This window comes from Chelon labrosus (genome assembly GCF_963514085.1).
Source record: "Chelon labrosus genome assembly, chromosome: 22".
NCBI lineage: Eukaryota > Metazoa > Chordata > Actinopteri > Mugiliformes > Mugilidae > Chelon > Chelon labrosus.
Genome location: NC_140355.1, coordinates 1696919 through 1723915, shown reverse-complemented (window position 1 = coordinate 1723915; position 26997 = coordinate 1696919). Strand labels below are relative to the sequence as shown.

Below are 26997 nucleotides of genomic sequence, written 5' to 3'. Positions count from 1 at the left end.
TACTGCATCAAACAAATGTCAGTAGTAACTAAATTGTTGCAAATACTTGTGAATGAAATGCCTGGTGCTCAGCTCACTGCCAGCTGGTGTGTGTACTCAGTCTAATCTCATTCATGAGGTAAAAGCAGCATTACTCAACATCATACTTGCAAGCTAGCTGTTTTTGTAGCTAAACCAGACCAACAGAGTGATCAGTGTTCTGTGGTGATCTAGCTGCGTTATCAGCCTTGATTGTCATAATGTTCCAGTTAATCTTCCATTCATATCCCATCAGTTTAGGATTAGTTCAGACTCTGGGCTTATGGGAAGTGATGCGGGCTATGGTCACTTGGCTACAACTGTTATTTGAATGTGTCAGATAAATGTTGAACCAGCACTTCATATCTTATTTCTAGGTTAGATGTACAGATTGTGGAGTATCCTGTAGTTCCATAGAGTTTTTGACAAAGAGTCTAGTCTCATTTGCGACTTGATATAATGTTGCAAATGATATAATGATATCTGCCCCACCTTGTATACCAACACACACACTACATACAGTATGTTAATGTTAATGTTATAACATGCAACTTCCTTATTGACATTTCTTAAGTTCTATTTTTCATTTTGTGACAATGAAATCATCCTAACTGGTGTGTTTTCCTCATTCTCCCCTGCTTCAAGGTGCAGCTCTGACTGAGATGGCTGTGTCACTACGCTGCCAAGGGACAGTCCTGTTGGCTGTGGTCTTCTGCTGTCTGCCTTGGATCACTTCCTCCCTTAACCTGGATGATCCCAATGTCTGTAGCCACTGGGAGAGGTCAGTCAAAACTTCTTTAGGACATTTCATCTCAGGGGTGTGTGTCATGATGTCTTCACTGATTATACTAGGCCTTGGATTTAAGTAGCACTTTTCTACTCAAAGCACTGTACAGTCACCATGTCACATTTATCCAGTCGTTCACACAAGATGCACAAGCAATTCTGGGTTTAGTGTCTCGCTTAAAGACACTTCGGGATGCGGTCCCTGTGCCTGGGATCAAACGACTAACCGCTCTGGCTTGTGAACAATCCACCGTATCTACAGCCGCCACACACTGGTTCCGCAAATGAGCAAAGAAATATCTTATGACTAACTTATGAGAGAATCACCTTTTCAACTACAACAACTGTGAGAAAGTTAAGAATCTATCCGTTGCCCCAGCAGGGAGGCCACAGCACAATCCTGGTGGACTACTTTGTATCGTCAAGTATTGCTACTGTTTACCTTGTTGTTTATCCGACAAAGGTTTTAGGGAAAAATGGATTATGTTTGTGTAAAATTTTTAATCCTTCATACACCACTGTACATTATGCAAAATACCTTTGCTTACGCAGCCCCTTGCACTCTTTTTATACAGGACTGTTTTGCTTCCCCTTGATATACTGTTGAAAGAAAGATCAACATTTTCATGACAACAGTTCTAAAAGGTCTGTTTTTTTTTTAGATTTCATTATGGGGTGGATTACCACCCATACTGAGAAACAAAACATGTCCCCCTTTGCACGCAATTGGCTAGTCCTACAACCAGAGGCATTTAGTTGTAAACAAACTGAAGTCCACGGCACTCAGATGACGTGCAAGACTACGTTGCTGTTACTCTTCTGTCCATCACCACACAAAGCCGAGCCAGACAATCTGATTGGCTTCCAGGCTAGCTAAAAGGTAAGACGAAGCTGTTGTGTGATTTCTGGATTAAAAGGGAGCTTGGAAATCCATTACACGAGCTGTAAAAGAAGAAAGGTGGAGGCAGATTTCCCAGCTATATTGCCTTTCACTAACTAATCTGAGGTAACAGCTGCATACACGCTCAGAGCCTCCCTCTGTGTCATTATTGTCCTGAAGACTGACGGCAGAGGGAGATTCAAGGGGGAAAAGACAGTGGAGAGAGGACACACACACACAGTTCATCAAGTTAATCATAATGAGGATTCATGAGGGAGCTAACAAGATCTTTGGGATGTTTGTGGCTTACTGTGATTTGCCATGTCTTTTCATGAGCAACACTATGTTTTTTTTCATAGTATAGACTACTTAAAATTAGTAGTAAAACTACATAAGTAGAGATTAATTTGGGGGAAAAACAGAGCAAAAAGAGTGTCCATGAATAAACATCTCTATCTTCAAAGAAGTAAACGTTCTATATAAATTGTTGATCTGGAACTTTATTCTTTGTAGGCTTGCCTGTAGACACATTGCATATCTTTACATCTTTGCACAGCAAATTGGCTGTGCATAGGCCAAAACACAAGAAACTAGACATAATAAACCATACACGTGCTTAGTTACCGTATATCAGGTACATTTATCTGCAAATATCAAGGAATTCCTTACAAATAACCAACTCATAAAACTGTTAATTGAATGATAATAATGATACTTTGACATCAATGTAGATAGTTAATTAATTAACATTAACATTTTTGCCCTCGGTGAAACTTTTAAGATTATACTGAATGTCTTTGGGTTAGAGTTAGCTTTAAGGGCATTCGTTCACCTTGTATTTCAGTTAATAGACTTAATGATTTTTTATTATATGACTAAGTGATGAAGTCATAAAAATAATTCTTAATTTTAATTCTAATTAATAAATGAAAGTTTGGAATTGAATCCGGAGAGTTGACACAAAACATATATAGTGTACAGACGGCAGTTTACTATAATATACTGTGTGTGTATATATATATATGTATATATATATGTATATATATGTATATATAGAGAGAGAGCGAGAGAGAGAGAGAGACAAGTTCACGAGGCAGTCATGAGGTATCATTTGTCACCACCCCACCAAAGTCCTTTTCATTTGCCTGTAAGACACTCTCATTCAGGTCTTTGTACAGTACAGTACAGAAATGCTGGACCACACACAGCACAGTGGTGAATGGGACGTGGAGTGGCCAGGGGACAGTTTAATCCAGCCTTCACACACACACACACACAAAATCAGATCAAACAATGCCCTGATTCAAACAGTCGGTGGTTAGTGGGAGTAAAGAGTAAACCAGAGGTGAAGCAGAGATACAGTATGTATCACTGGGAGCTACAGGAAAACATGGAGGCAGTATGCCATGCATGAAATCTCACACACCTACACAGACACGCACACCCACTAATTCTGTTCCTTATGTCTGATGTCTCTGTCTCTTCTCTCTTCCGGTGGTTTCAGTTACTCGGTGACAGTGCAGGAGTCGTACGCCCATCCGTTTGATCAGATTTATTACACCAGCTGCACTGACATCCTCAACTGGTTCAAGTGCACCAGACACAGGTAAGGACCACAGGACCACAGACCAGAATGTGTAGAGAGAGGTTGTTGTTGTTGTTGTTAGCCACTCATTTTGCATGGTTCAGCCGATACTGTGCCAGTGTATAGTACTTTGACTACCTTTACTCGTCAGCTGTTTCACAAAGCATACCACCCTGTTTTCACCCTCTCCCATGCTTAAAGCTCAAAGCTTGCTTGAGTCTGTTATGCTGCCATGTAAAGATCTTGTCTTTAATGTATTTATTTATTCATTGTGAGAAGCTAATTGTGTATGAGTAGATCAGTCTGTCACACATTTAAATTAAATTCAGTTCATGTTTTCTTTTATTTATGTTGCATCATTAACAATACAAAAAAGGAGGACACAAAGCTGTTAACATGCTGTACAGTAGTAGCGCACAAATGCACGAGTAGTAATAGAGAAGAAATTAGAGGATAGGAGCTCGGTGCGAGAGAGAAGAGAGTAGAGGACAGGTGCTCAGTGCATCAGCCCTCAGCAGCCTAGCCTATAGCAGCATAAGTAAGGGATGGTTCATTGTCACCTGAGCCAGCCCTAACTATAAGCTTTAAAAAAAAGGAAAGTCTTAAGTCTAACCTTTGAAGTAGAAAGAGTGACTGCCTCCTGAACCCAAATTGGGAGCTGGTTCCACAGGAGAGGAGCCTGATAGCTGAAAGCTGTACCTCCCATTCTACATTTTGAAACTCTAGGAACCACAGGTAAACCAACACTCTGAGATCGAAGTGATCTGTTGGGATGATATGGTACAATGAGGTCTTTAAGACACGATTGAACTAGGCCTTTAAGGGCCTTGTATGTAAGGAGGAGGATTTTAAATTCTATTCTGGATTTTACAGGGAGCCAATGAAGAGAAGCTAAAACTGGAGTAGTATGACCTCTCTTACTAATTCCTGTCAATGCTCTTGCTGCAGAATTTTGAATCAATCAGAGGCTTTTTAAAGAGCTATTTGGACAGCCAGGCAGTAATGATGGAAAGACACAAATGCATGAACTAGTTTTTCAGCATCACTCTGAGACAGGATGTTCTTTTGACAATATTGACGATATTGATGAAAGAAGACAGTCCTGGTTACTTGTTTTATGTGCGAATTAAAGGACATATTCTCGTCAAATATAACACCAAGGTTTCTCACAGTAGTACTGGAAGGTGATACCATTCAGTGAAACTAAGTGATTAGATAATAAATCTCTGAGGTGATTAGAACCAAATACAATGACTTCTGTTTTGTCTGAGTTTAAGAGTAGAAAGTTACAGGTCATCCAAGCCTTTATGCTTTTAGGCATGCTTGGAGTTTAACCAGCTGATTTTCTTCTTCAGGTTTCATGGATAAATATAGCTGGGTGTCATCTGCATAGCAATGGAAATTTATGCAGTGTTTCCTAATAATATTGCCTAAGGAAAGCTTGTATAATGTGAAAAGTATTGCTCCTAGCACAGAACCCTGAGGAACTCCATAACTTACTTTGTATAAGTGGAAGAATCATTGCTGACATGGACAAACTGGAATCTCCCTGACAGATAGCATTCAAACTAGTCTAATGCAGTTCCTTTAACCCTGATCACACTTTCAAGTCTCTGTGGTATGGTGATCAATAGTGTCAAATGCAGCACTAAGATCTAGCAGGACGAGTATAGAGACAAGTCCATTGTCTGAAGCCATGAGGAGATCGTTGGTAACTTTAACCAGAGCTCCTTCTGTACTATGATGAACTCTAAACCTGACTGAAACTCTTCAAACAAACCATTCCTGTTTAAATGGTCATACAACTGATTAGCAATTAGATTTAGAGTTCTTGAAATAAAAGGAAGGTTGGATGTCGGTCTATATTTGGCTAAAACATCTGGGTCCAGAGTAGGCCATTTAAGTAAAGGTTTAATTACAGCAGTCTTAAAAGACTGAGGCACATATCCTGTTAATGACAATGTATTTATCTGGTTTAATGTGAAGGTGTTAGTTAATGGAAAAACCTCCTTGAGCAATACAGTTGATCAAGTTGAAGGTTTTGATGACGTAATTATTGGAGGGAGCTCAGAAAGATCTATTGGAGAGAAGGATTCCAAATGTTGTTTCGGTCCAACACACTGTGCATGCCAGAAAGTTAGTAGGTTGTAGTTATACTGCATTACTTAAGCATTCTGACAAATCCATGCATGTTTTTATCATTGTGTCTGTCATCTGCTCATCGATTTCACAATTACTAACTTGTGAGACGCGGGATCCCTGGAAACAAAAATGCAAACGGTCTCCAACCCCTTCTAAATATAACTGAGAGAGTAGTTTTGTAGCTGATTGATTTTATGTTTTCATCCAGTTGTTTTCCATCTGCTTCATTTGGTGTAGAAAACAGTGCAGACACAAATTCTTTACACTATCAAGGAGGACAAGGAGATGAGCTACACGATACTTCATTTCATAATAATATATTATCCACTCTCCGTATTTTGCATTGTGGAATATAATGGGCACAAAACTAACTATACTGCATGCTGTATGTGCATCTATAATAATTTTCCTGGTGAGTGTCTGACCCTTTAGCTGACCTCTCTTTCTGTCCCTGTGCAGAGTGAGCTATCGGACAGCATATCGTAGAGGAGAGAAGACCATGTACCGGAGAAAGTCCCAATGCTGTCCAGGCTTCTTTGAAAATGGGGAGATCTGTGCTCGTGAGTTTCTTCATGTTCCCACACTCACGTTGCCATGTGTCCATCAGACAACACTACACTGACATACATTTTTCCTGGAACCACTTATAAAGCGAGAAATGCTCTTTTTCAAGGACCCTTTTTTCCACTCTTTCCAGACTTTCCACTAATGTTTTTATTTGGATAGACAACATGTGCAAACTGGATGCTTGCTCCTGTTGCTGTCAAAGCTCCCCAGACTTCTATTAAAATTTGACTGCATTCTTTAAGTCAATACACCGATCAGCCACAACTTTAAAACCACTGACAGGTGACATTAATATCATTGACCATCTTGTGACAATTCAGTGTTCTGCTGGGAAACTTTTGGACCTGACTTTCATGTGACTTAGACATGTACCAAGCACCCAGACCAGGCCAGGCACCCTCATTCCATAGCAATGACTCCTTGCAGGATGCAGCCTGACACAGGCACACACACAAAAACAATATAGGAACAACTCAAAAAACATGAAGAGCAGCACAAGGTGGTGACCTGGCCTCCAAATTCACTAGATCCCGAATTGATATATATGCTACACTTCAGATATGAAGTATCTGTGGGATGATCCACGGAGGCCCCTCCACTCAACCCATAGGACCCAAAGGCCCCCGCTAACAACATTCTGTTGCCAGACACCCTCAGAAGGCCATGTCTTCTTCGATGACTTCTTCGATGCTGTGGTGTAGCAAACCACGTAGTGCATCATGTTACCCATGCATTTCACAACAGGTTTGAACAAAGATCATTTGCAAATATGTGACACGTGACATGCACATGTGAGAAATTAAAGAAAAAAATGCACAATACAGATCATTGATTGGTTTGATCAGTATAAAAATCACATGAATCCTTGAACGATGCGACACGGTAAAAGAAAGTAAATCATCACATCTCAGTCTTGTTGAGGTGGGAGGCATTGGATTGTGGTGAAACTTGTGATTACAGCTCCTACGCGCTGAGGAAACTGGAAATAGTGGTTGAACTGAATGACTGTCACCAGTCAGAAAAAAACAGAACTGTGTTCTGTACATGTGTTGTCACTACAGTGACCTCACTTACCAACGGGGCTGCTCTACACACTACATCCCTCTCTGTGGGTAGCCAGCAGGCAGTGACAGGTGTGAAGCTGCAGTAGCCAGTGGCAAAAACAACAACTGTTGGTCAGCAGCAACAGTAAAAGAAAGCATTATGTTAAAACAGCCTGCTGTTATCGTGATGGAAGTAGTCCGAGACACCATTTCTGTGTGCGTTGGTGGGGATGTAGACCACAGTCTACATCCCCAAAGTGCCCCAGGAGTTTGGAGGGGAATTTATTCTTTTGTGAATAGGCTCTGTTGTATAAGCAACCATCACATGCTGCTCTGAAAATCTCAGAACACTGGATTTGCCAGATACTAGGGGCGATATAGCATTTTCAGATGGGTCTGAATGGAAAGGAAATAAAATTTTATTAAGGTTAGGAAGTAAGTAAGGCAAGCCAGTTTGCCTGAGATAAAAGTGCTGAGAAGCCTAGTTAATCAAATTAAATTGTTTATTTCCATGACGTTTCGCAGCATTTGCTGCCAGCTAATGACAGCCAAAACGTCTTCTTCCATAGAGAATTATCACAGCTGGTTTAATGGTTTAAATCCAAAGATCCAAGAAATATACGCGCAATAAAAGGCCACCTTTACAAGGAAAAACTGTTTCTAAAACAGATAGATAGTACCAACACAGAGCCAATGCAGCATCATGTTGGTCCATCTAATGTTTGAACGGTTTGAGGGGATGGTCTTACTGTTGCTGTCAGATACAGTTCTGGCTTCACGCACACACATTGTTACCGTCTTGTGCGCCGTTTGCAGTGTAACAAAAAAAAACCCACTAAAATTATTTACCCTTATGACAAAAAATTACCGCTTCCTAAAAACTGCTGTAAAAGTATTATATATTAATATTTTTTTCCACTTTAATCCTCCAGTAACAACCATCAAATAGTCCAGCCGGCTAAGCTTCTCCAGGTGTCTAAGAAAAAACTATCTTCACTGTGTCCTTTAATAGTCCTAGAAATCTGTTTGCAGAGAAACACATTTAATTTATGTATTAGCTATATAACATTTGTCTAACAACATGTGGTTTCCAGCTTGCCTTATAGTTCCACCTACACATTGCCGAAAAGCAAAGATAGCTAATAAATAATTCTTAAGCATCTGAGCCAGTGTAATACCAACACCCGTCTAGTCCTCGGTTAAAATACATGACTGTTTCTGCAGCAGTATTCGGGTACAAGAGAAACCACTTTCAACCAATCTGTTCCTTTCAATCAGTCTGGGTGTTTCCAGAGAAACTAATTTAAAACAGAAAACAATGACTATTTATAACTTGACTGACATACTTTATGTCGAGTATTAAGTCATGTCAATTCTTCAGGAAATTTCAAGTAAGCCAAGTCTCACAACAGACAGAGTAACAAGTCTCAGTTTTCATTATGTTTAATTCGTCATGCATTTTGCTACAGCTCTGGCAAAATAGAAATTAGCCATGTTATTTATTTGCCCCTACATGAATAATTCTTATGTGGATACGTTTTGATGTTTTTATGACCATACTGATCATGGGCCTGCCTTTCTGTCTCCTCCATGTCCAGCTCATTGTGCAGAGAACTGTGTTCATGGCCGCTGCATGGCACCCAACACCTGCCAGTGTGAGCCGGGCTGGGGGGGCTCCAACTGCTCCAGCGGTAAGTCCTCCAGCTGCTGCTGTCAGTGAACTATCATGTCTTTGTGTGTGTGACTGGTTTTCTGTGAAAGCACTCTGAACGCACAAGGGGAAAAACAGACTAGTATCGTCTTACTGACTGCTGCGTTGTACCCCACTGCCAGTCAGACAAACACCATACCATAGGTGAAAAACACATTTTTGCACAAATGTCCAGTACCTATACAAATTTGCGATAGTTATACTTTACTTTGAATTTCATAGACAAAGAATTTACCTTTACTCTTACTGTTATTTGCGCTGAAAGGGGTCATCTTTGAATAAGCTAGCAGGTTTCCCCTATTTCCAGTGTTTATGTTAAGCTAATCTAACCAGGTCCTGAATCCAGCTCTGTAGCCATCACACAGCCATGTCACTGATGATCTGTCTGATCATCTCACTCTCAGAAAGAAACATATGTAGAGTCCCCTTGATGTTAAATTACTCTTTGATGTGAAGGATGTGGTTTCTTCTTCCTTTGCTGGACAAGTATAACAGAACCCCCACTGTCATTAAAGAAAGTCACAGATTCTCTGTGTTCACAAAAACAAAACAAATCAATAATGTGAGACTGCAAAGATATGCTTGGATTTCATTATGGCGTGTGATACAGAGAAAAAGTCAGCAGACATTTGGATAGTCTTGCAACCAGTCAGATCCATTTTGTTGTAAACAAATTTAACTCTACAGCACTCAGGCGATGAACACAGGGAAGATTCACACACACACACACATTTAGTGCAAAATGCTACTCTATAAATGCAGAAAGGACTAAGTGACAAATGAAACTCAGGTGTGTACAGAATCTGAAGGGAAACCAGAAAGAGGAAGGAAATAAACCCATTAGAAATACATAAGAGAAAAAATAAAACAAGAAATAACATAGGCTGAAACTCAAAACCATGACAAGAAGGTTGGATATTTGAAAACCTAAAAAAGTCCTAAATGTTTGCATCCTCTGTGGACGTTTTGGAAAGTTTTCCAAAACCTTAATTGCACAGTTTTTGTACATATTGTGCATTGTTCTACTTTTTGTGTCTTGTTTTGCACGTCATACTGCTCACATGTGCCATAAATTGCCCCCAGGGGACAAATAAAGTTTTCTGAATCTGAATCTGAACCAATCAGAGCCATTTTGTTGTAAACAAGTTCCTCTTTGTGGCACTCAGATGATGTGTGTGACTACGCCCAAACGTTTGAATTGGCGCGGTAGATCTTTGCAGGAGCATAATCAGTTCCCAGTGGAGAGACTCCAGACCAACTTTCGACACTAAAAAATTTCTGGGCAAGAAAAACTGTCTGACTTCCAGGCTAGTGTTGTCAAGACCAGCTCTCAGTTTGTGTGTCCTTCACTGAGGTCTGGCTAAACTCAACAGACAAACACTGATGTTATGTCTCAATTGAATTAAGTAGTACAGAAGTTAATTTACAGTTCTGTCTTTCATTTACACAACACCATGATCCATAACTCCACGCATCTCCAATCCACTGCATTCCTACAACATTAACCATGCTGTAGTTACAGTCTAGTACAGTTAATTATTGTACAAAACACAAAAAAAATAAAGTGGAAATGGCCAAAATGGGCAGGAATAAAAAAAGTCAGACTGAAGGGTACCAAAGGATTAAACCGATCAGGAAAGCATGCAGAACACGGAGAAGTTTCAACGACAAACCAAGAAGAAGGACTAGACTATAAATACACATAGTCTATGACTGACAAAACAAACACAGGTGTGTACAGAATTGGGAGGGAAACTACACAGAGGGAGGAAGTAAAACCACTAGAGATACAAAGGAGAAAACATCAGCAGAAACTCAAAGGCATGACCTCAACAAGCAAAAGGTTAGGTATTTGAAGAAGCTTAGTTTGACTTTTGATCCATATTCTCTAGCACGGCTTTTCCCAATGCACATTAAGTGTCTCTTGTTGCAATGGAATCAAACTGGAAACACATCCCTCTGAGTAGGGTTGACTGTGGCTCAGTAGGTACAGCAGGTTGTCTACAAACCAGAGGGTCAGCGGTTCTCGAGCAAGGCACTGAACCTGGAGTTGCTCCCAGTGCCTGGCATCGGTGTGTAAATAAGTGTCTACTTGTGAGAATTAATTGGTAGGTGTGTCATTGTCACTGTAAAACACAGTGACAAAAGGTAGAAAAGCATTTTAAAAATACAAATCAATATCTTTCTTGCCACACATTGTGATTCAGGCTGATCAAATAGTCACAGCACTGTAAACAGGTCTTTACTGTGTGTCTTTACTTTGTTGAACCTCCTTGTTGTGTTCATCTGACACATAACTCTGTAAAAAAAAAAAAAACAGCCGTGGACAGATCTGTGGAAGTCCTCTCCTCTTGCCCCTTGTTTCTCCAACCTCAGTTCATCAGTTGACACTTCAAGAGGCCCAGGCCTCAGACAGGCACATGTCTTCAGGCTTTAATGTTGGCATTTCCGCGCTGGCTTGAACTCATCTGCACATTAATATGGTTGTGTGTTTATGTTTGCGGTGCCTTTAATAGCCACTGGTTGAAACATGAACTATTTAGTTTCCAGCAAACATGCAGACAGTGTCCACTCAGTGTCTGTGGGAGGTTATTTTTGTTTCTGCTTATGAGACTAAGAATGAGTCTCCGTCCAGGCCTATATGCTGATATGCATGAGGAGCCCACAGGGTGTGCCCCGCTGTCTTCAGTTTCAGCCTGTAATAAAGAAGCTTATTGTTGTGTCTGGGCCCCAGGGCTCTAGTGGGCCCCAATATGCCCAGCCTGTCTGTCTGCTCTCTCACACACAGTGTTCATCTATAAAAAAAAAAACTAAAAAAAAAAAGTATAGATTGTCAATTTAGTGAAAGTATAAATGATTCGCAAGTATGATGCTGATTGAAAGTGCATTCCTTCTCATTCCCTCTTTTTTCTTCTCTTTAACCCATTCTGAACATTGTGCTGGTAGGTACCATAATGCATGTATAAATGTTGAACTGAACAGAAAAGGTAGAGATGAAAAAGTGGAAAAAGAAGAAAATGGTGTGGTTGACATGACTTTACTTTTTTAAGATTTGAAAATCTTGCATAATCTTTGTGGTGCTTTGACTGGCGGCTTTGTCCATGTTCTGATTAAATTCTCGTTCAGATATCTGTTAGTTTACATTCTGGAAACCTTTGAGCCTTCTCTTCTCTTTGGCCCGATGGTTATTCGAAGTCAGCCTCAGATGTTTTTTTCCAAAACCATGTTTCTTCATCTTTTATACGTTTTTCACTTTCTCAAAACGCAGATGAGCAAAGCGTTAAGTTGATAAGGATATCAATACATCAAGGTCATCATCAGTTTTTACATTAAACCCAAGTGTGCTTAGTTTTTACACTGGCCTAAATCATTAAAGCGGAACTACCGTTTTTACAACCTGGACCTTATTTCTGGCATAAAATACGATCATTTACTCACCCATATAACTTTTGTGTAATTCGTATTCCTTCGGGAGATATTTAGATCTGTGTATATCCATATAGTGGGAGTGACTGGGGCACCGAAACGCAACCTCTAAATAACACATTATCTGCCTTAAAACTCGTTCATTTTGTTTACTACTGCTATGGTTCGTCCACAACCTCAGAGTCGGAAAAATATTCAGCCATGTTGCAAAAAAAACTAGCAGCAGCAAATTACAGGTAAACAAGCTGACCGTTGCAGGTGTGTGCGGTGCGCAGAGACGACATCATCCAGGTCAGAAGACATCATACGGGGTCTGTAGGTCAATCTACCAAATTACTCAAAAGTTATATGGGTGAGTAAACGACCGTATTTCATGCCAGAAATAAGGTCCAGGTTGTAAAAAACAGTCGTTCCCCTTTAAGTAAGTCTCATAGCGGTGAAGGTGAAAGGAGTACCGTTAGGGTCTATGGGTAACAGACATTTGTGAGCTTTTTGAATTACACTAAGTCTCTAAATTCCCATCACCAGGCCAGAATGAGAACAAAAAATGTTGAGCTAAAATTTCTGCCGAACATCAAACACGCTCCACCAGTTATAGTCCTAGTAGTGCTAAGCAGCCTTTCCATTTACGCCATATGGAAACCTTTGAAAAGCCAGGTGTAGCATGCTAGTCCATCTTTTCAAACGACTGATGGCAAGTTGCATTAGTACAGATACAGCACTGTAAAGTATATTTTGGTTTAAAGGTGTTATGTACTCTATAGGTATTAGTTTTACAGTTGAAGTAGAATGGGTTACATTCAGTCAATCATTAGCTTGTCTCTTCACATGGGATATGTTGAAAATAATGACCTAGACTTCATATCACTTTCCCAGTGGGTCTTAGTTTTGCGTTTGAATGGATTATTATTATTATTATTATTATTATTATTCACCCAGGTTCTCATATTAGACGTCGACTCAGAGTGTTGCTGAAAGATTTAGCTCAGCACATAAAATCATCTTATCTGGTGTTTTTTGAGTTAATGTTTAATCTTAATCAGTTCCTGATCAGTCTCCACTTGCTCTAGTCCACAGTTCCATGCAGGCTGAGAGCTAGACAGAGCACTGAGCCTAGTGCTGGGACTGTCAGTGTGCAATAGAGTAGCTAATAAGTGTTGTTTATGTCTGGAAGACTGTGGGAGATGTTTTCAGACATTCATAAGAAAAGACATTAGTGATGATTAAATATTTGGTATGCAGTTTTTTTTGTTTTTTTTTTTTTTAGCTTTGGGGCACAAAAAAAAAAATCACTAAACGGTGATAGTGCCCCATCTACATGTTTGACTTTTGATGTTTTGGAAGTGCAGAATTATGTCTAAACAGCATGTGTGTTCCTGTTACACAGCACCACACATATACTGAGTCAGCCAGCCTCTGTTCTTTCATGCTCCCCTTCTGTGACATATCTTTAATTTCCTCAAGACCCACCAGAAGCTCAGATGTATTGACTATGTTATACAGGTCAGTGGACACCAACAATATGTCTGTGGATCAATTTGGGGACTGAGAACAGGAAGCGGGAGAAGGCTGTGTTTAGGGGGGAAGCGGAAATAATAAGGGGAGAAAATTGTGTGGTAGGAAATGACCTGGGGCACTGGAGCTTGTGATTTAGTACACATGATAATGACACAAGATCTTCAGGAGGCCTCAAGTTCAGCTGTGAGAATATAGCAAAAACAACAGCACGGCATACCTCACATGTTAAACCCATTTTATTTGGTGTTTCGATCTTAAGGTCTAACTCAATTAACGTATTTATTTGTTTATTTATGTTGGTCCAAGTCCAGCTACTGGTCATTACATGACAGGTTTTTAATGACATGTTATTAAATGTAAGTTGTAAGTTTCACAAACCTTCTCTAAAATAACTCATGCCTATATCTCACGAATATATTTACATAAAGTATGTTCAGAGCTGACACTACTAGGGCTAAGTGGCCCTAGTGTCAGGGGTCAACAGAAGGGTCTAGCTCAAACTATGATCAGCACTTTTCATGTGAGCAACCCAGTGCAGTATTAGTATCAGTGTTGCCCCATACAGGTTATAGAAAAAGATGATCTGTGGTGTAGGTTTTTATTTTAAAGCCACTATACAGACACTGCTTTACGGTGAGTTAGGTTTATTGTAATTTCTTCAATAATAAAAAAAAAACTCTGTGGGAGGACACACATTCCTGCCCAGCACAGAAAACTGGCGGAATGCTACAGATGTTTTTTCTCACTGGGAATCCTCCGTAGTGTGAAAGGCACTTTCTGTTCCCATGAGTGCACCATTCCTGGTAGACTGGGTAATCACTAAATAGATGGAAAAACATCCCAGTCCCAATCCCTCCCCAGTGTGGAGAGTCTGAGCCGAGCCAACTCTCTACAACTGGCATCTCGAGTTACTCACAGCTTTGTCTGTGCTCCACCAACTCTTCTCTAGAATCTCTCTTGGTGTGAGATGTGAAGAACATTTTTACATGTTGATGACTTGTTGTGGCTGCGTTGATTCAAATGATGACACACAAGTTCTAATTGAGTTCATTGCAGTACGTGGTGAGACATGAACTCTGGATAACATTGTGAGGTATTATGGATTTTTTATTTTTTTTTACCACAATGTACCTAAAATAAAAAACAAAAAACAAACATCAGGACCTGCATGAGACTGTGATGCATCCAGCCTTGTGACCAAACCCTGGCACAGTACAGTCTTTTTTGTTCACAGCCATCTTGAATAGGCCGATGAAAGAGAACAATCTGTTCTCCGGGAAGCGGATGAGGAGCCGCAAGCTCCTGGAGTTTGGCCTTTCTTCAATCTAGGTCAGGTTTCACAAAGGTACCAGGATGACAGGCTTAAATGCAGGAGGGTTTTACATGTGCATCTTAGTATCTCTAATCTCCTCCTCTTCTTTGTCCCCCACCCCTCCCCCTCTGGTCCTCGCCACTGTTTGACACACAGGGCCAGACTGCCCGAGGAAAGGGAAGTACGCACTTTTATCAGGTCAGAGTGAAGCTCTCTAATGCAGCGGGAATAAAAGGAGCCTGTTAATCACTTGAACAACTTCAGAGTGGTGGAATAGTTGGAAATGGCTGTTATTCTGCATGCTGGGCACATAAACACTAGGCTGCTTATGTAGTAGAAGAGAGAAGCCTGAGCTAAAAGGATATTCATTGTTAATTCAAGAGGATACCATCTTTGTAGGACAGTTTGTGTGAATAATTATATGAACTCCTGCATCAATGTATGCAAAGAAAACCTTATTAATAAAATAAACTCTAACAAAAACAAAAAAAATCACAACCAAAAAGTACAAAATAGAGTCGTGGATTGAAATAGGTACAACTGAAATGCTGTGTTTTTATCACGGAAAAGAAAAAGAGAGAAAAAGCAGTATATCAGAATACTGGAGGACAGTATGACAAGGAAAGAGAGCACTTGTAAATGACAGGGCTACAGAGATGGGTATATTTGATTGGGCAAATCAAAGGACCACAAGGCTCCCAGGGTTGCAAAAACATTTTAATTTCAAAATCAACTTAGATTTAAAAGACCATGTCGGGTTGATGTTCATTAATGTTTTTCTTTATAATTTATTTACTTAAAGTGATCACAGCCCTGTTTTGCTCCAGGCCATCCTTGTGAGTACATCCAACAGTAGCCTTCTGTCTTCTTTAAAGGACATGCGTGACTGAACTCAAGGAAATGCAGTTAAAGTACTATTTAAAGTCGCAGTACGGAACTTTTGTCTCCCCCCTCTGGCAGCACGAGTAGTTACACGGGGACGGCTCAGTAGGTAGAGCGGGTTGTCCACGAATCAGAGGGTTAGCGGTTCGATCCCCTGAATGTGCCACATGCCGAACTGTCCTTGAGCAAGACACTGAACCCCCAGTTGCACTGGTGTGTGAATGTGTGTGTGCTTGCGTGAGCAAATGGGTATATGGGTAAAGCGCTATGAGTGCTTTATATAAAAATAGCGCTATATAAAAACGAGGCCGTTTACCATTTACAAACACTGTAGATGCATTCATATGACGGATATGACATATGGCTATCTATTGAATAGAACTGAAATATTGCACTTTTATAGATATCTGTCATTGTAATAGCAACCTTTGCTTCATGGACGTGGCACATTTTTTCCAGAGCAAACTGAAAAGGCTTTGATCGATTTTTGCATTTCCTATTTGTAGCCCCCCTCTGTTGCTGTGTTTCTCTGCACTACACATTAAACGTACATCCAAATAGACAGAAAGTCACATGTGACCCTAAACCACAGGGATATCATCACTGAAAATGCTAAGTTTTTTCTGTCGCTGCCATGTTTATATTCTAATCAGAGCAGTGAAGCCACAGTAAAGCAGAGAGCAGTCACAGCCTGCCTGGTACCACAGGATAGATTTGTGTTAGTTAGCAGCAGTAGTATGGAGATCAGCAGTGGAGCCCGAGAACCTACAGCCAGATGTTGATGGTGGGTTGCGGAGATGATGTCAGAGTTTGAACTGGGCCTTTGCAGGTGACCCCAATACTGATTCACATACACTGAGATGTTTGTTAAGAAGAAACGTGTTACTGATGTGTGGTCGACTAGTCGGCGCCGTGTCTTTTTTGTCAGTCGGGTTAATGTTTCTTTCTATTTCCTGCTTCGCTTACAACAACGGCACCCCGCAACCCTTCACAGGACAAGCGGTTACAGAAGATGAATGAATGAACTTACAACAATGGCGACTGAAACTTTCGCCGCAATTTTGCCGAAGACGAGTCGTACAAATGCTTGTACCTTCAAGCCCCCGCAGTCAATCTTTCTTTGATCTTTTTTGATCCCAAACAATCAATTCGAAAATTACGGAGATGGAGAAGCAGCCAGAAATACTAAAGTGGAAATATGCTACTACCAAAAGGACCAACCACAGCTCTTGCAGTCTGTGTCACAGTGACACGTAGTTACATTTCTGGGAAGATGCACATCAGGCTACAACGTTAGGGTCTGCGTAGGGTCCAGGCTGTCGCCGTAGCTATGGCGTCAAATTAACACAAGCATAAACCACTAATTAGATCTAAAAGAAGTCATACATTTGCCTTATACTAGGGCTGTCATTAGATTAACATATTTAATCATGATTATTCCCATGACTTCCATAGTTAATACGTGTTAATGCAGCTGTTACTTGCAACTCTTTTAAATGTACCAGAAAGGCATATTCTTCAAGTTTGTATTATTCTCATCAACATCTCAGCTGCTCAGAAAGCTCCAAACTCAGTTCACATCCATAGTAAATGCAGATAACTTTGTTCTTGTAGAGAGAACCATCTGGCAGAGCTTTGAAGCTGAACCTAGTCGTTGGAAATACTAGCTTATTTATCTATTTTGCTCTTTTGTTTCTGCTGTCTTTTATCTTCTTCTGCTTCTTTGGGGATATTTGGCAGTTTAGATGCTACGGGGCCTCTAGAGGGTAAAATTTTTTACTACAACCACACTTCAAATTCTGATTGCTTTCCACAGTGTTACTGCAGCTTTGATCACTTCCTGATTTCCCAAACTACTTTTTGGGTTTCATAATAACAGAACGTGTGTGCCTTTATTGTTTGTGGACATCTTTTGACAATTGTGCCTGTAGCTTATTGTTTGTAGTGTAAATCTACAGATATACTGTGGCTGAAATATGACTGGGGTTGTGTGAATTAATGCTGGTTTGTAATCAGTGAATTACTTTTGTGAGTGTGTCACCCAAAGCTATGAAAGCTGTCAGCCGACTACGGTAATGTACAGATTGTAGGTTATAAAGTCCTTGTCAGAATATCCAGTCTCTGTCTTATTTCCAAGTGAAAGATCTCACTTTCCCCTGAACTTAATATAGAACCTCCATGACGTAGAATCCCATAATGAAGGGTCTGGCAGTCACCGTAAACCTCCCTCTTATTTTGCCCCGAGAGGGCAGTGGGGTCCCGACGTTTGCTCTACAAGATGAAAGACATCTAGAATAAACATATGGTCCAACACATTTTCATGTTTACCAATTTACTGTGGCAGCATATGGTGAAGTTGCCTTTGCAAGCATTGATGTGAAGGCCAGATACATGGCAGAGCTCACTCATGAGTTCGAGGTGTGGTCTGATTAACGCTGAAATCCCGAAGCCAAAGGTTAATGAGGTGGGTTAAGGTTGTAGCCCGCCTGACCGCACAGTAATTGAGTCTCTGGTTGCTTTTAGATTCAGAGTGTTTTCATGGCCATGATGAAGAACAGGCTTTCAGTCTCAAGAGTTAGTTCAAGTGGGCTGCTTAAAGTGATGATGTGGTGGGACCTCGCTGTCAACTTTCAAGTTCTGTTCAGGCAGCGCTGTGGCCCATGAGGGATTAACATATAAACAAGTTCAACTTGGACGTTACTCGATGCAAAACCTTTGTAGTTAACAGTAAAATCCCAGGCCAAAAGGATCCAGTGTGAAGAGGCAAGAATGGGACCTAATCAGATTTTCTAGAGTTTGGTAAAACCCCAGCAGCAGCATTTTAATGAGCTGCAGGCAAGTAACTTACTTACGGGCTTTGACTGGAGTAAAGAGTTCCAGGCGTCCAAATAAGGAGAAAAGCATAAATTAGTTCATTAACATCATAAACTGAAGCTCCACAAGTGTGACTGTGCTACCCTGGTTTGTTGGGATCTGTCTACAACCAGAAAGTTTTGACAATTTAATGTTGGCTTGTCCACGGGATGAATGAAATGAAAATATAGCACCTGGAGCCTGGAAGATCTACAGTATAGATCAAATGAAATGTAGCTATGTAACACCAGCCGTATCCGTTAAACACCTGTCACAGAACTCCTGCGGAACCAGGTTCCACACCAAGTGTAAAAGGCCTCTCCTTTGTCTTGGTCCCACTTAGAAGTCAGCTATGTGCTTCCATCGTGAGTCACACGGCGAAAGAGAACCATTACAGGTCCAGTGATCACCTGGATGATAACAGAACAATGTGCCTCATCTCAGTGTTGTATCTCGTGTTCACAGATTGACATGGGGATATCACGTTACATGTCATTTGGTTTGATGTAAAAGGGTCCCACAATGCATGTTAAACTTGCAAGCCTTGGTGAAAAGAAGGATGAATACACGAAGGAGATCTTTATCCATGGAAGTATGTTGACAACAATAGGCAGGAGAGAGCACAAAACAAACTTTACTCTGCAGGTCAGCATTCGACAGTGCACAAGCCCATATTTGTAGGAGAACAATTTGAGTGTGCACTACTAATAACATAGACGTTTATTTAGAGTCTGCTTTCACAGTTTTCTCCAGCTGATCACAGGTAACCCAACCTCTGCATAGCAGGCTCATTAGGTTTGGGCTGCATTCTGCTCAGAAGAGAGTTTAAAAAAGAATGAGAAAATCATACATGTAGTTTACAAAGACAATTGCTTTTACATTACACTGACTCTCAAACTTTTATTTTGTCATCTCTGGTGGTTATACTGTAAATTGTCACAGACAGTAGACTGCCAAAAGTGAGCTTGATCAGCTTTATTTAGTGCAAGTGTGAGAATCCTGCTGCTCATTCAGTTCCCCTTGCACAAGGAGTCCTCCCTAGCACGCCTGAATCACTCAATCAAAACAAACAAATGCCAACTTGTCATCTATACTGCAATACTTGACAAAAAAAAGATGAGCTAAATCTTGAATTCTTTCCTCCACCTCTCCTCAGCTTGTGACAGTAACCACTGGGGTCCCCACTGTAGTAACCGATGCCAGTGTCAAAATGGAGCTCTGTGTAACCCCATCACTGGAGCCTGTATCTGCACTCCTGGATACAGAGGCTGGCGCTGTGAGGCCCAGTGTGAAGTGGGCACCTACGGTAACGGATGCCAACAGAAATGCCAATGCCAGAATGGAGCCGCTTGTCACCATGTAACCGGAGAATGCAAGTGCTCGCCAGGATACACTGGAGCTTTGTAAGTCAGGGGGGGTATTCGGTGTTAGAATCTGTTTCTGTTTTATACCGCAACAGTGATGTTTTAGTGCAGTTTTAATTCAGTTAATACTGTGCTTTGCCTTACCTCCACCAGTTACAAAGAAATGTTGGATTATTCACTGTACTACACTGTTTTTTTTCCAACTGTCATGGTCCTACAGGCCTGCTTCACGGAGCGGCTGGCATGGCAACTTGTAGTCATCATGATGTCACAACCTGTTTCTATAGCGTCAAATAACTAAAATGAAACTTATCAGAAAAATGGACACTTGAACATGCACCAGTATTATATTAACTATCTAAATGACTAAATGACTGAAACCATCCACCTAAACTTTAATGTTTTAGTTTTCCCCAAGTCCCATCCACTAACCTGGAGGGGGTGGAGCTTATGACCTATACTGCAGCCTGCCACCAGGGGGAGCTCTACTTGCTTTGGCTTCACTTTAGAGGAGCTGTTCTATCCTCCATCTTAATTTACAGTCTATGTTTCCAAAGCCACTTTGTCAACTGCCTTTGTTTTGGACCAAAGCATGAGCTCATCTGTTTCCATGTGTTGACTTTCATCGTCAACTTTGACGTTCATCTTATTGTTAGTATTTAGGTGGACAGGGTTAAAGAAGTTTCAAGTATAGCAAATATATCACATTTTAAAACTCTTTCAAAGAAGCGTGTTTAAATTGTGATGAATTTGATATATGTCTATGTGACAGGCTGCTGGAAAACTGTCTGCACCTTTCAGCTTTCAGTCCAGACTGAAGCTGATGACTAAACCTTACCAGACACAAATTCCAAACACTGATGGTTTCCAACCTATTAAATATAAGGATTTCTTTTCTTTGCTTTATTATAACTTAAATTAAATGTCTTCGGTTTTGGACTGTTGGTCAGACAATACACATCATTTCATGATGACAGTAGCATAATTTGCAATAAAAAAAAGAGTAGACTTTCATATAATACATAAGCTTCAAAAATGAGTCATAAGTTTTCCTTTTCTTTTCAGCTGTGAAGACCTTTGTCCTCCAGGTAAACATGGGCAGCAGTGTGAGGAGAGATGTCCATGTCAGAATGGAGGAGTGTGTCACCATGTGACTGGAGAGTGCTCCTGTCCTGCTGGCTGGATGGTATGTATTTTTAAAAAAAAATTTTGTGCAGCAACACAATGCATACAACACCTAAAATACACAGACTGTAATATAAATCAAATACACCACACATACAACAGCATTTCTGAGCAGACTGGACATGACAGAAGCATCATTATGAAAGAAGACCTGCCAACCAAGGCAGACAGTTTATCACAGTAATGGCAGTATCTTCAGACCTCTGATAAAATGTCAACATGAGCTGAACCAGAGACGAAGTCACAATAAGATTCAAGGAGTGAGCCGCTCCAGTAAGAGATAGAATTATGTAAGTTAAGAGACTATCTGAAAAGTAGCAGACATCCATATCCATATGAAAGTCTCCTGTATTGTATCTTGCGGTCATAATGAGATCAGAGCTCTGTGAATTCTTGCCAAGGAACCATTTGGTTTTGAAGTTTTAGACAACACAGAGAAGAGGAGCTGTATCAGTGATTAGGAAAAGGAGTTCATGCTTTCCTTGCCAATCACACACATCAGCACTTAAAGCTCTGGAAAATATTAACAGTACAGTCTATATGTCCTTGATGTTGCGGTCTGCAGGGGACAGTGTGTGGCCAGCCATGTCCAGAAGGGAGATTTGGACAAAACTGTTCCCAGGAATGTCAGTGTCACAACAATGGCTTTTGCATGTCATCCTCTGGACAGTGTCTTTGCGGCCCTGGATACATAGGAGAACGGTAAGAGATATATATATATGGTATATTGCTATACAATATACCATATAGTATGTGGCACACTGAGGACAATTCTTTTTATGATGTTGTTTGCTGCGGAACCAATACAGGACGACTGGACCGGTTGCTGGATAACAATCCAAACATATAGTGCTTACAGTTTTTGCATGTCACTGATTATTTACGAAGACATTATAACATATATTTCAAACTCAGATGTGCAGCTTTTTGGTGCTTTCATGAGGAATTTGAAAGTTTAAACTGAAAATCTGAGGTGGGACATTCTTAAGTGCAGGCAGTTTTTCAAAAACAAATATTGTTAGATCTAGGTGTCTGTCAATTGAAGCAGGATCAGTGTCACCCAGGAATTGTTGCAGAGGCTGCTTCCCACCATTGACACAAAAAAGAACTCACATATTTGTGATTCTTCATTAGGAGATTTACAAGTGAGTCTGGGCCTGAAAGACACAGGCAGATTAGGAAAGCTTTAGGAGCTTCAGACCTACTTATGTTGTTTTTGTAATATCTTTTGAGTGTCTGTATTGCCATTTGTTCATATATCAAATGGCACACTGTATTTCAAATATGGCAATAATTCATTTGGAGATGCACAGTCGTTTTGTGACCCTATTCTGTAATCTTAAATCTCTACAGACTGATCCCTGTAAAATACAGAGGACATGACCTTGTTGTCCTCACTGGACCCGATCATGAATGCATGCAAAAACCAAATCAAATGGTCTGTGTCTGCTTAACTCTTCCACATCCTCCAGGGAAAAGAGAGAAAACACAACCAGGAAGCTCGGTGTATGTTGTCACAGACTAATCTCAGCAGAGCGCCACGCAGGGTTTCGGGCCCATATAATTACAAATATCAGAGCATGCACCATGTACTTAAGCAGACCAGTGACGAGACAGGAATAGCCCTTCCAAGTGCACTTTTATGAGTAAATAAGAGTTTGAGGGAAACCAAACGTCACAGTATAGCACTGTTTGGAACTGGGCCGGCCATGCCACACCCGAACCACTGGAATCCATTAACAGGAGGGTGCATTATTTGCCCCTTGAGAAGGACACCAACAACTGTGAAATGAATTGCAGTGCTTACTAGTAGTGCTTTATATATTGAATGGGTTATTATAAAATGTATCAATGCTGTCAGCTGGAATGGAGATGTGTCTGGTATTAATAGAGACAATGAGCACCCACTGCTTTTATTTACAACTGTTTGTGAGTCTTTTGTTTTGCTAAAGTGCTTGCTGTATTAGTTGAAGCTCTGTGTTCCAGCAATGACTGGGATTCAGAATAAGCCAAAGCACCGCCAAGCCCTTTTTACTGCAGTCAGCAGTATGAAGTGATGAAAACTTCTTGAATCCCACACTCCTTTTCTGGTGGCATGTGATCTACTTACTGTGTCTGTGCTTACAACACTGTTTGGAGGCTGCATATCTTAACATTTGGATCATGGTCCCCAGAACATGATTAGCAATGTTTGATCGGCCGAACAGGCGACATTGATGTTGGTTCCAAGAAGAGGATATGAGTTCAGGGAAGTGGATGAGTCTACATCAAACATGCTCATTTTAAATCTGTTAAATCATAAAATAAAAACAGTCAAAATATGGTCATGGATGAAATGTGGAGTTGAAAATGCTGCACATATGGGTAGTAGAGTGAGCGATTGCTTTTGTTGTCCTTTTTTCCTATAATGGGTGACACACACACACGCACGATAATAATATCCTATTAGAGAACAGTTATCAATCACCTCTCCAATGGTTGATCTCCAATCGCTGTGTCTCTTGCTGTAAACAGGTGTCAGAATCAGTGTCCAGTTGGTACTTATGGTGCTGGCTGTGCAAAGACATGTCGCTGTAAGAACAACAGCAAGTGCTACCACACCAACGGAATGTGTCTGTGTGAGCCGGGATACACAGGGGAGACGTGTGACGTCCGACTGTGTCCTGAGGGACGATACGGCCTCCGCTGTGATAAGAAGTGTCCCTGCTACGTCCAGAACACTCGCAGGTATGCAGTAAATAGCTTTGCCACCCATGACAAACCGTGTCAGGGTCAGAGTTGAATACTAGCTGTCCTTCAGTTGTCTAAAGTCAAAAAACATTACTCTGAGTGTTGAAATGTCGAATGTGAGTGTATATATTCGTCAGCGTGACTTCTAACGCTGTAGACAACTGTCTGCAGTCAGTGATCAGTCAGGCTGGCACAGCTGGAGGGTCACATGTGTCGTTGCAGAGAACAGCTGCTCTGCTCCTTGTCAATGGGACTGCTGTGTCAGGTTGGCCAGCTGTCAGTCAAACACAATCATTAACAAATAAAGGCAGGCTCCACTTGTGTTCCTGCACATAATCTCCACACTGTTGGCATGGAATGAAATATCATGAGTCACCATTGTGAGTTCTGCTACCCAGAACAAACTTAATGGATCCCAACAAAAAAGTTATTGCAAGTTCTGATGTCATTTTGTTGTGTAAAGCTCATATTTGGTTTTTATGCCTCCATGCTGGCAACAGTAGTGGTTATAGGAATTATGTTAATACTCAGAGATCAGGATATGCCTCGCAGCTGTTCCCAGTTTATGTCATCCCTTCTAATTTGACTCCAAAATTGACTTAAAGATAAACTGATATGACCTGTCACATACATAGACTGTATAAATATGGACAATGGGACAACTCCTCAAAAGTGAAGCCAAAGCAAGCAGAGCTCCCCCTGGTGGCTGGCTGCAGTGTAGGCCATAAGCTCCGCCTCCTCCAGGTTAGTGGGTGGGACTTGGGGAAAACTAAAATGCTAAAGTACATGTCAGATACATTTTTTTCAAGGATAGTTTCTGTCATTTTAGGTAATAATAATACTGATGCATACTCAATACTGATGAGTTTCATTTTAGGTTTGTTATTTGACGCTATAGAAACAGGAAGCGACATCATGATGACTAGAAGATGCCATGCCAACCACTCCATGTGTTGGGAAAAAAGTGTATAATCCAACATTTCTTTCTAGCTGGTGGATGTAGAGCAGAGCGCAATGTTAATTAAACGAAAACATCAATAACGTGGCTCTGCGTCAGTTTGGCTCTGCGTCAGTTTGGCCAATGAGTGGGGATGCTTTGTCCATATTTATATACAGTCTATGATCACGTATAAGAAACTGATACACAGTGTCCAGTGGGAAGATCAAATGAGACACAGTGTAGCAATGCATCATGAAATAAAAAGACACTGAGGACACTTCTCAAAACCAGTCTTTCATTAGTTGGTTGTCAGGTGGCAGAGATACTGCGGTATGTGTTTAAGTAATCTTTTCACAGATTTAAATACATTTAAAGACATCACTGTACTTATTCTGATCACAGTCAGTCGTTACAAGCTGGGTGACGTCTGTTTGTATGAGTCCGCATTGTTTAAAGTGCTGTTTAGATGAGACTCTAGAGGGCACACCTTCAGAATAGGAACAAACCATGTGACAACAAATGTGGTTGGTTCAAACATACTAAAGCCCTGGTGCACTCTCAAGTAGGAATGCTTGCTTTAAGTAGTCGAACTGCAGTATAAGCTACACCTTAGCAAAGTGCAATTTGTGATGATGATGATGATGATGATGATGATGATGATGTATTTCTCCCTCTGTTACTAGCTGCCACCCAATGTCAGGGGAGTGCACTTGTCAGCCTGGCTGGTCAGGTCTCTACTGCAATGAGACGTGCACCCCAGGATTTTATGGCGAGTCCTGCCAGCAGGTGTGCCAGTGCCAGAATGGTGCCGACTGCCACAGTGTGACCGGAGTTTGCATGTGTGCTCCAGGCTTCACGGTAAGCCCATGTCTGACATGCTCAAACATCAGTGAAAGCTTGTCTGGTCACAAGTCATGTTAATTCACTTGGCTTATGTATAGATTGTTGGCTGTGGGCTCAAAGTCTCCAAATAGACAATAATACTTGTACTACAGAAACTGAGTGAAAATGCTCTCCCTACTCTGCTAATACAAACTGAAGTGGACATCAGCAAACCTATAGTTCAGTGCTAACACCTAGTGGCAGCAGTTCAAAACTACATCATTGTATTTATCACTTTATTTTTATTTTGTACAAGAAAAATATCATTACCTTACACTAACTAATTAAATCACGACGGACAGCAGTAATGCATTTTATTCTCACATCATCAAGTAAGGTGCCATTATGTGTCCTCCTCTGGACTTTAATTTATAGAAATCTGTTCACATTTTAGAAAATATAAATATTTGCACTCTTTCTGAGAACAAGGTAAGAATGTCTCCATCAGTCTCGTGTTTGTATTTCAAGTAGGAGACTGGGGTTAGGTGATTCTGCTCAAAGTTTAAATATATAATTGTAAAGGTCCTTCACTGACATGACAACATAGACGACATGTTAAGATTCCAGAAAAGTGCCAACAGTCACTGCACCTTCCTGTTTCACTTTTACCTTTGTGTGCATGTAGACTAAATTATACTCATAAGACTAAATGATGCATTTAACAAATTAAATTGTGTTATCCTCGCAGTCACTTTTAACTATTCTATCTACTGACCTTCACAGGGTCCCAATTGTTCCATCCCCTGCCCAGCAGGAACCCATGGAGTGAACTGCTCCTCCAGCTGTATCTGTAAAAACAGAGCCCAGTGTTCACCCGTGGACGGGTCCTGCTCCTGTAAACCAGGTGAGCTGTGGAGGCCACGCATGGAGGGGGAGAGAAGTAGAGGAGTCAAGGGAGAAGATGAGAGAAAAAACTGGAAAGGAGGAGAAAAGAACAGAGGAGACATGGTTTTATGGTGTCTTTTGCTTGATTGGCCTAAAGAAGTCCATTTGAGCTGTATCTCATAATACTAAATGAAATCATCTCTGTAGGCCTTCCAGCAGTAAATTCTGTGTATGCAATAGCTTTCATCCTGCATCTCCCAATTGTAGGAGGAAGTTTTTATTTTAAAATATTTAACCTAATTTAATTTATCATGTATGGTGCCATTATTTGAATATATTCTCTTCCTC

The 26997-nt window shown here is 40.7% G+C and overlaps 1 protein-coding gene across 1 annotated transcript in view; it reads left to right on the top strand.

The window, feature by feature from the left end:
- The first annotated feature begins 537 nt into the window (after nt 1–537).
- The window catches only part of megf10 (multiple EGF-like-domains 10), a 38956-nt gene continuing 12496 nt past the window's right edge, over nt 538–26997 (top strand). Inside the window, exons 1-10 of the mRNA XM_084572724.1 lie at nt 538–799; nt 3189–3290; nt 5871–5971; nt 8620–8712; nt 19880–20126; nt 21153–21273; nt 21838–21974; nt 23787–23999; nt 25626–25800; nt 26548–26668. Of these exons, the coding sequence (XP_084428850.1) occupies nt 681–799; nt 3189–3290; nt 5871–5971; nt 8620–8712; nt 19880–20126; nt 21153–21273; nt 21838–21974; nt 23787–23999; nt 25626–25800; nt 26548–26668 (1429 nt within the window). The 5' untranslated portion in view covers nt 538–680. The remainder of the gene's footprint in view (nt 800–3188; nt 3291–5870; nt 5972–8619; nt 8713–19879; nt 20127–21152; nt 21274–21837; nt 21975–23786; nt 24000–25625; nt 25801–26547; nt 26669–26997) is intronic.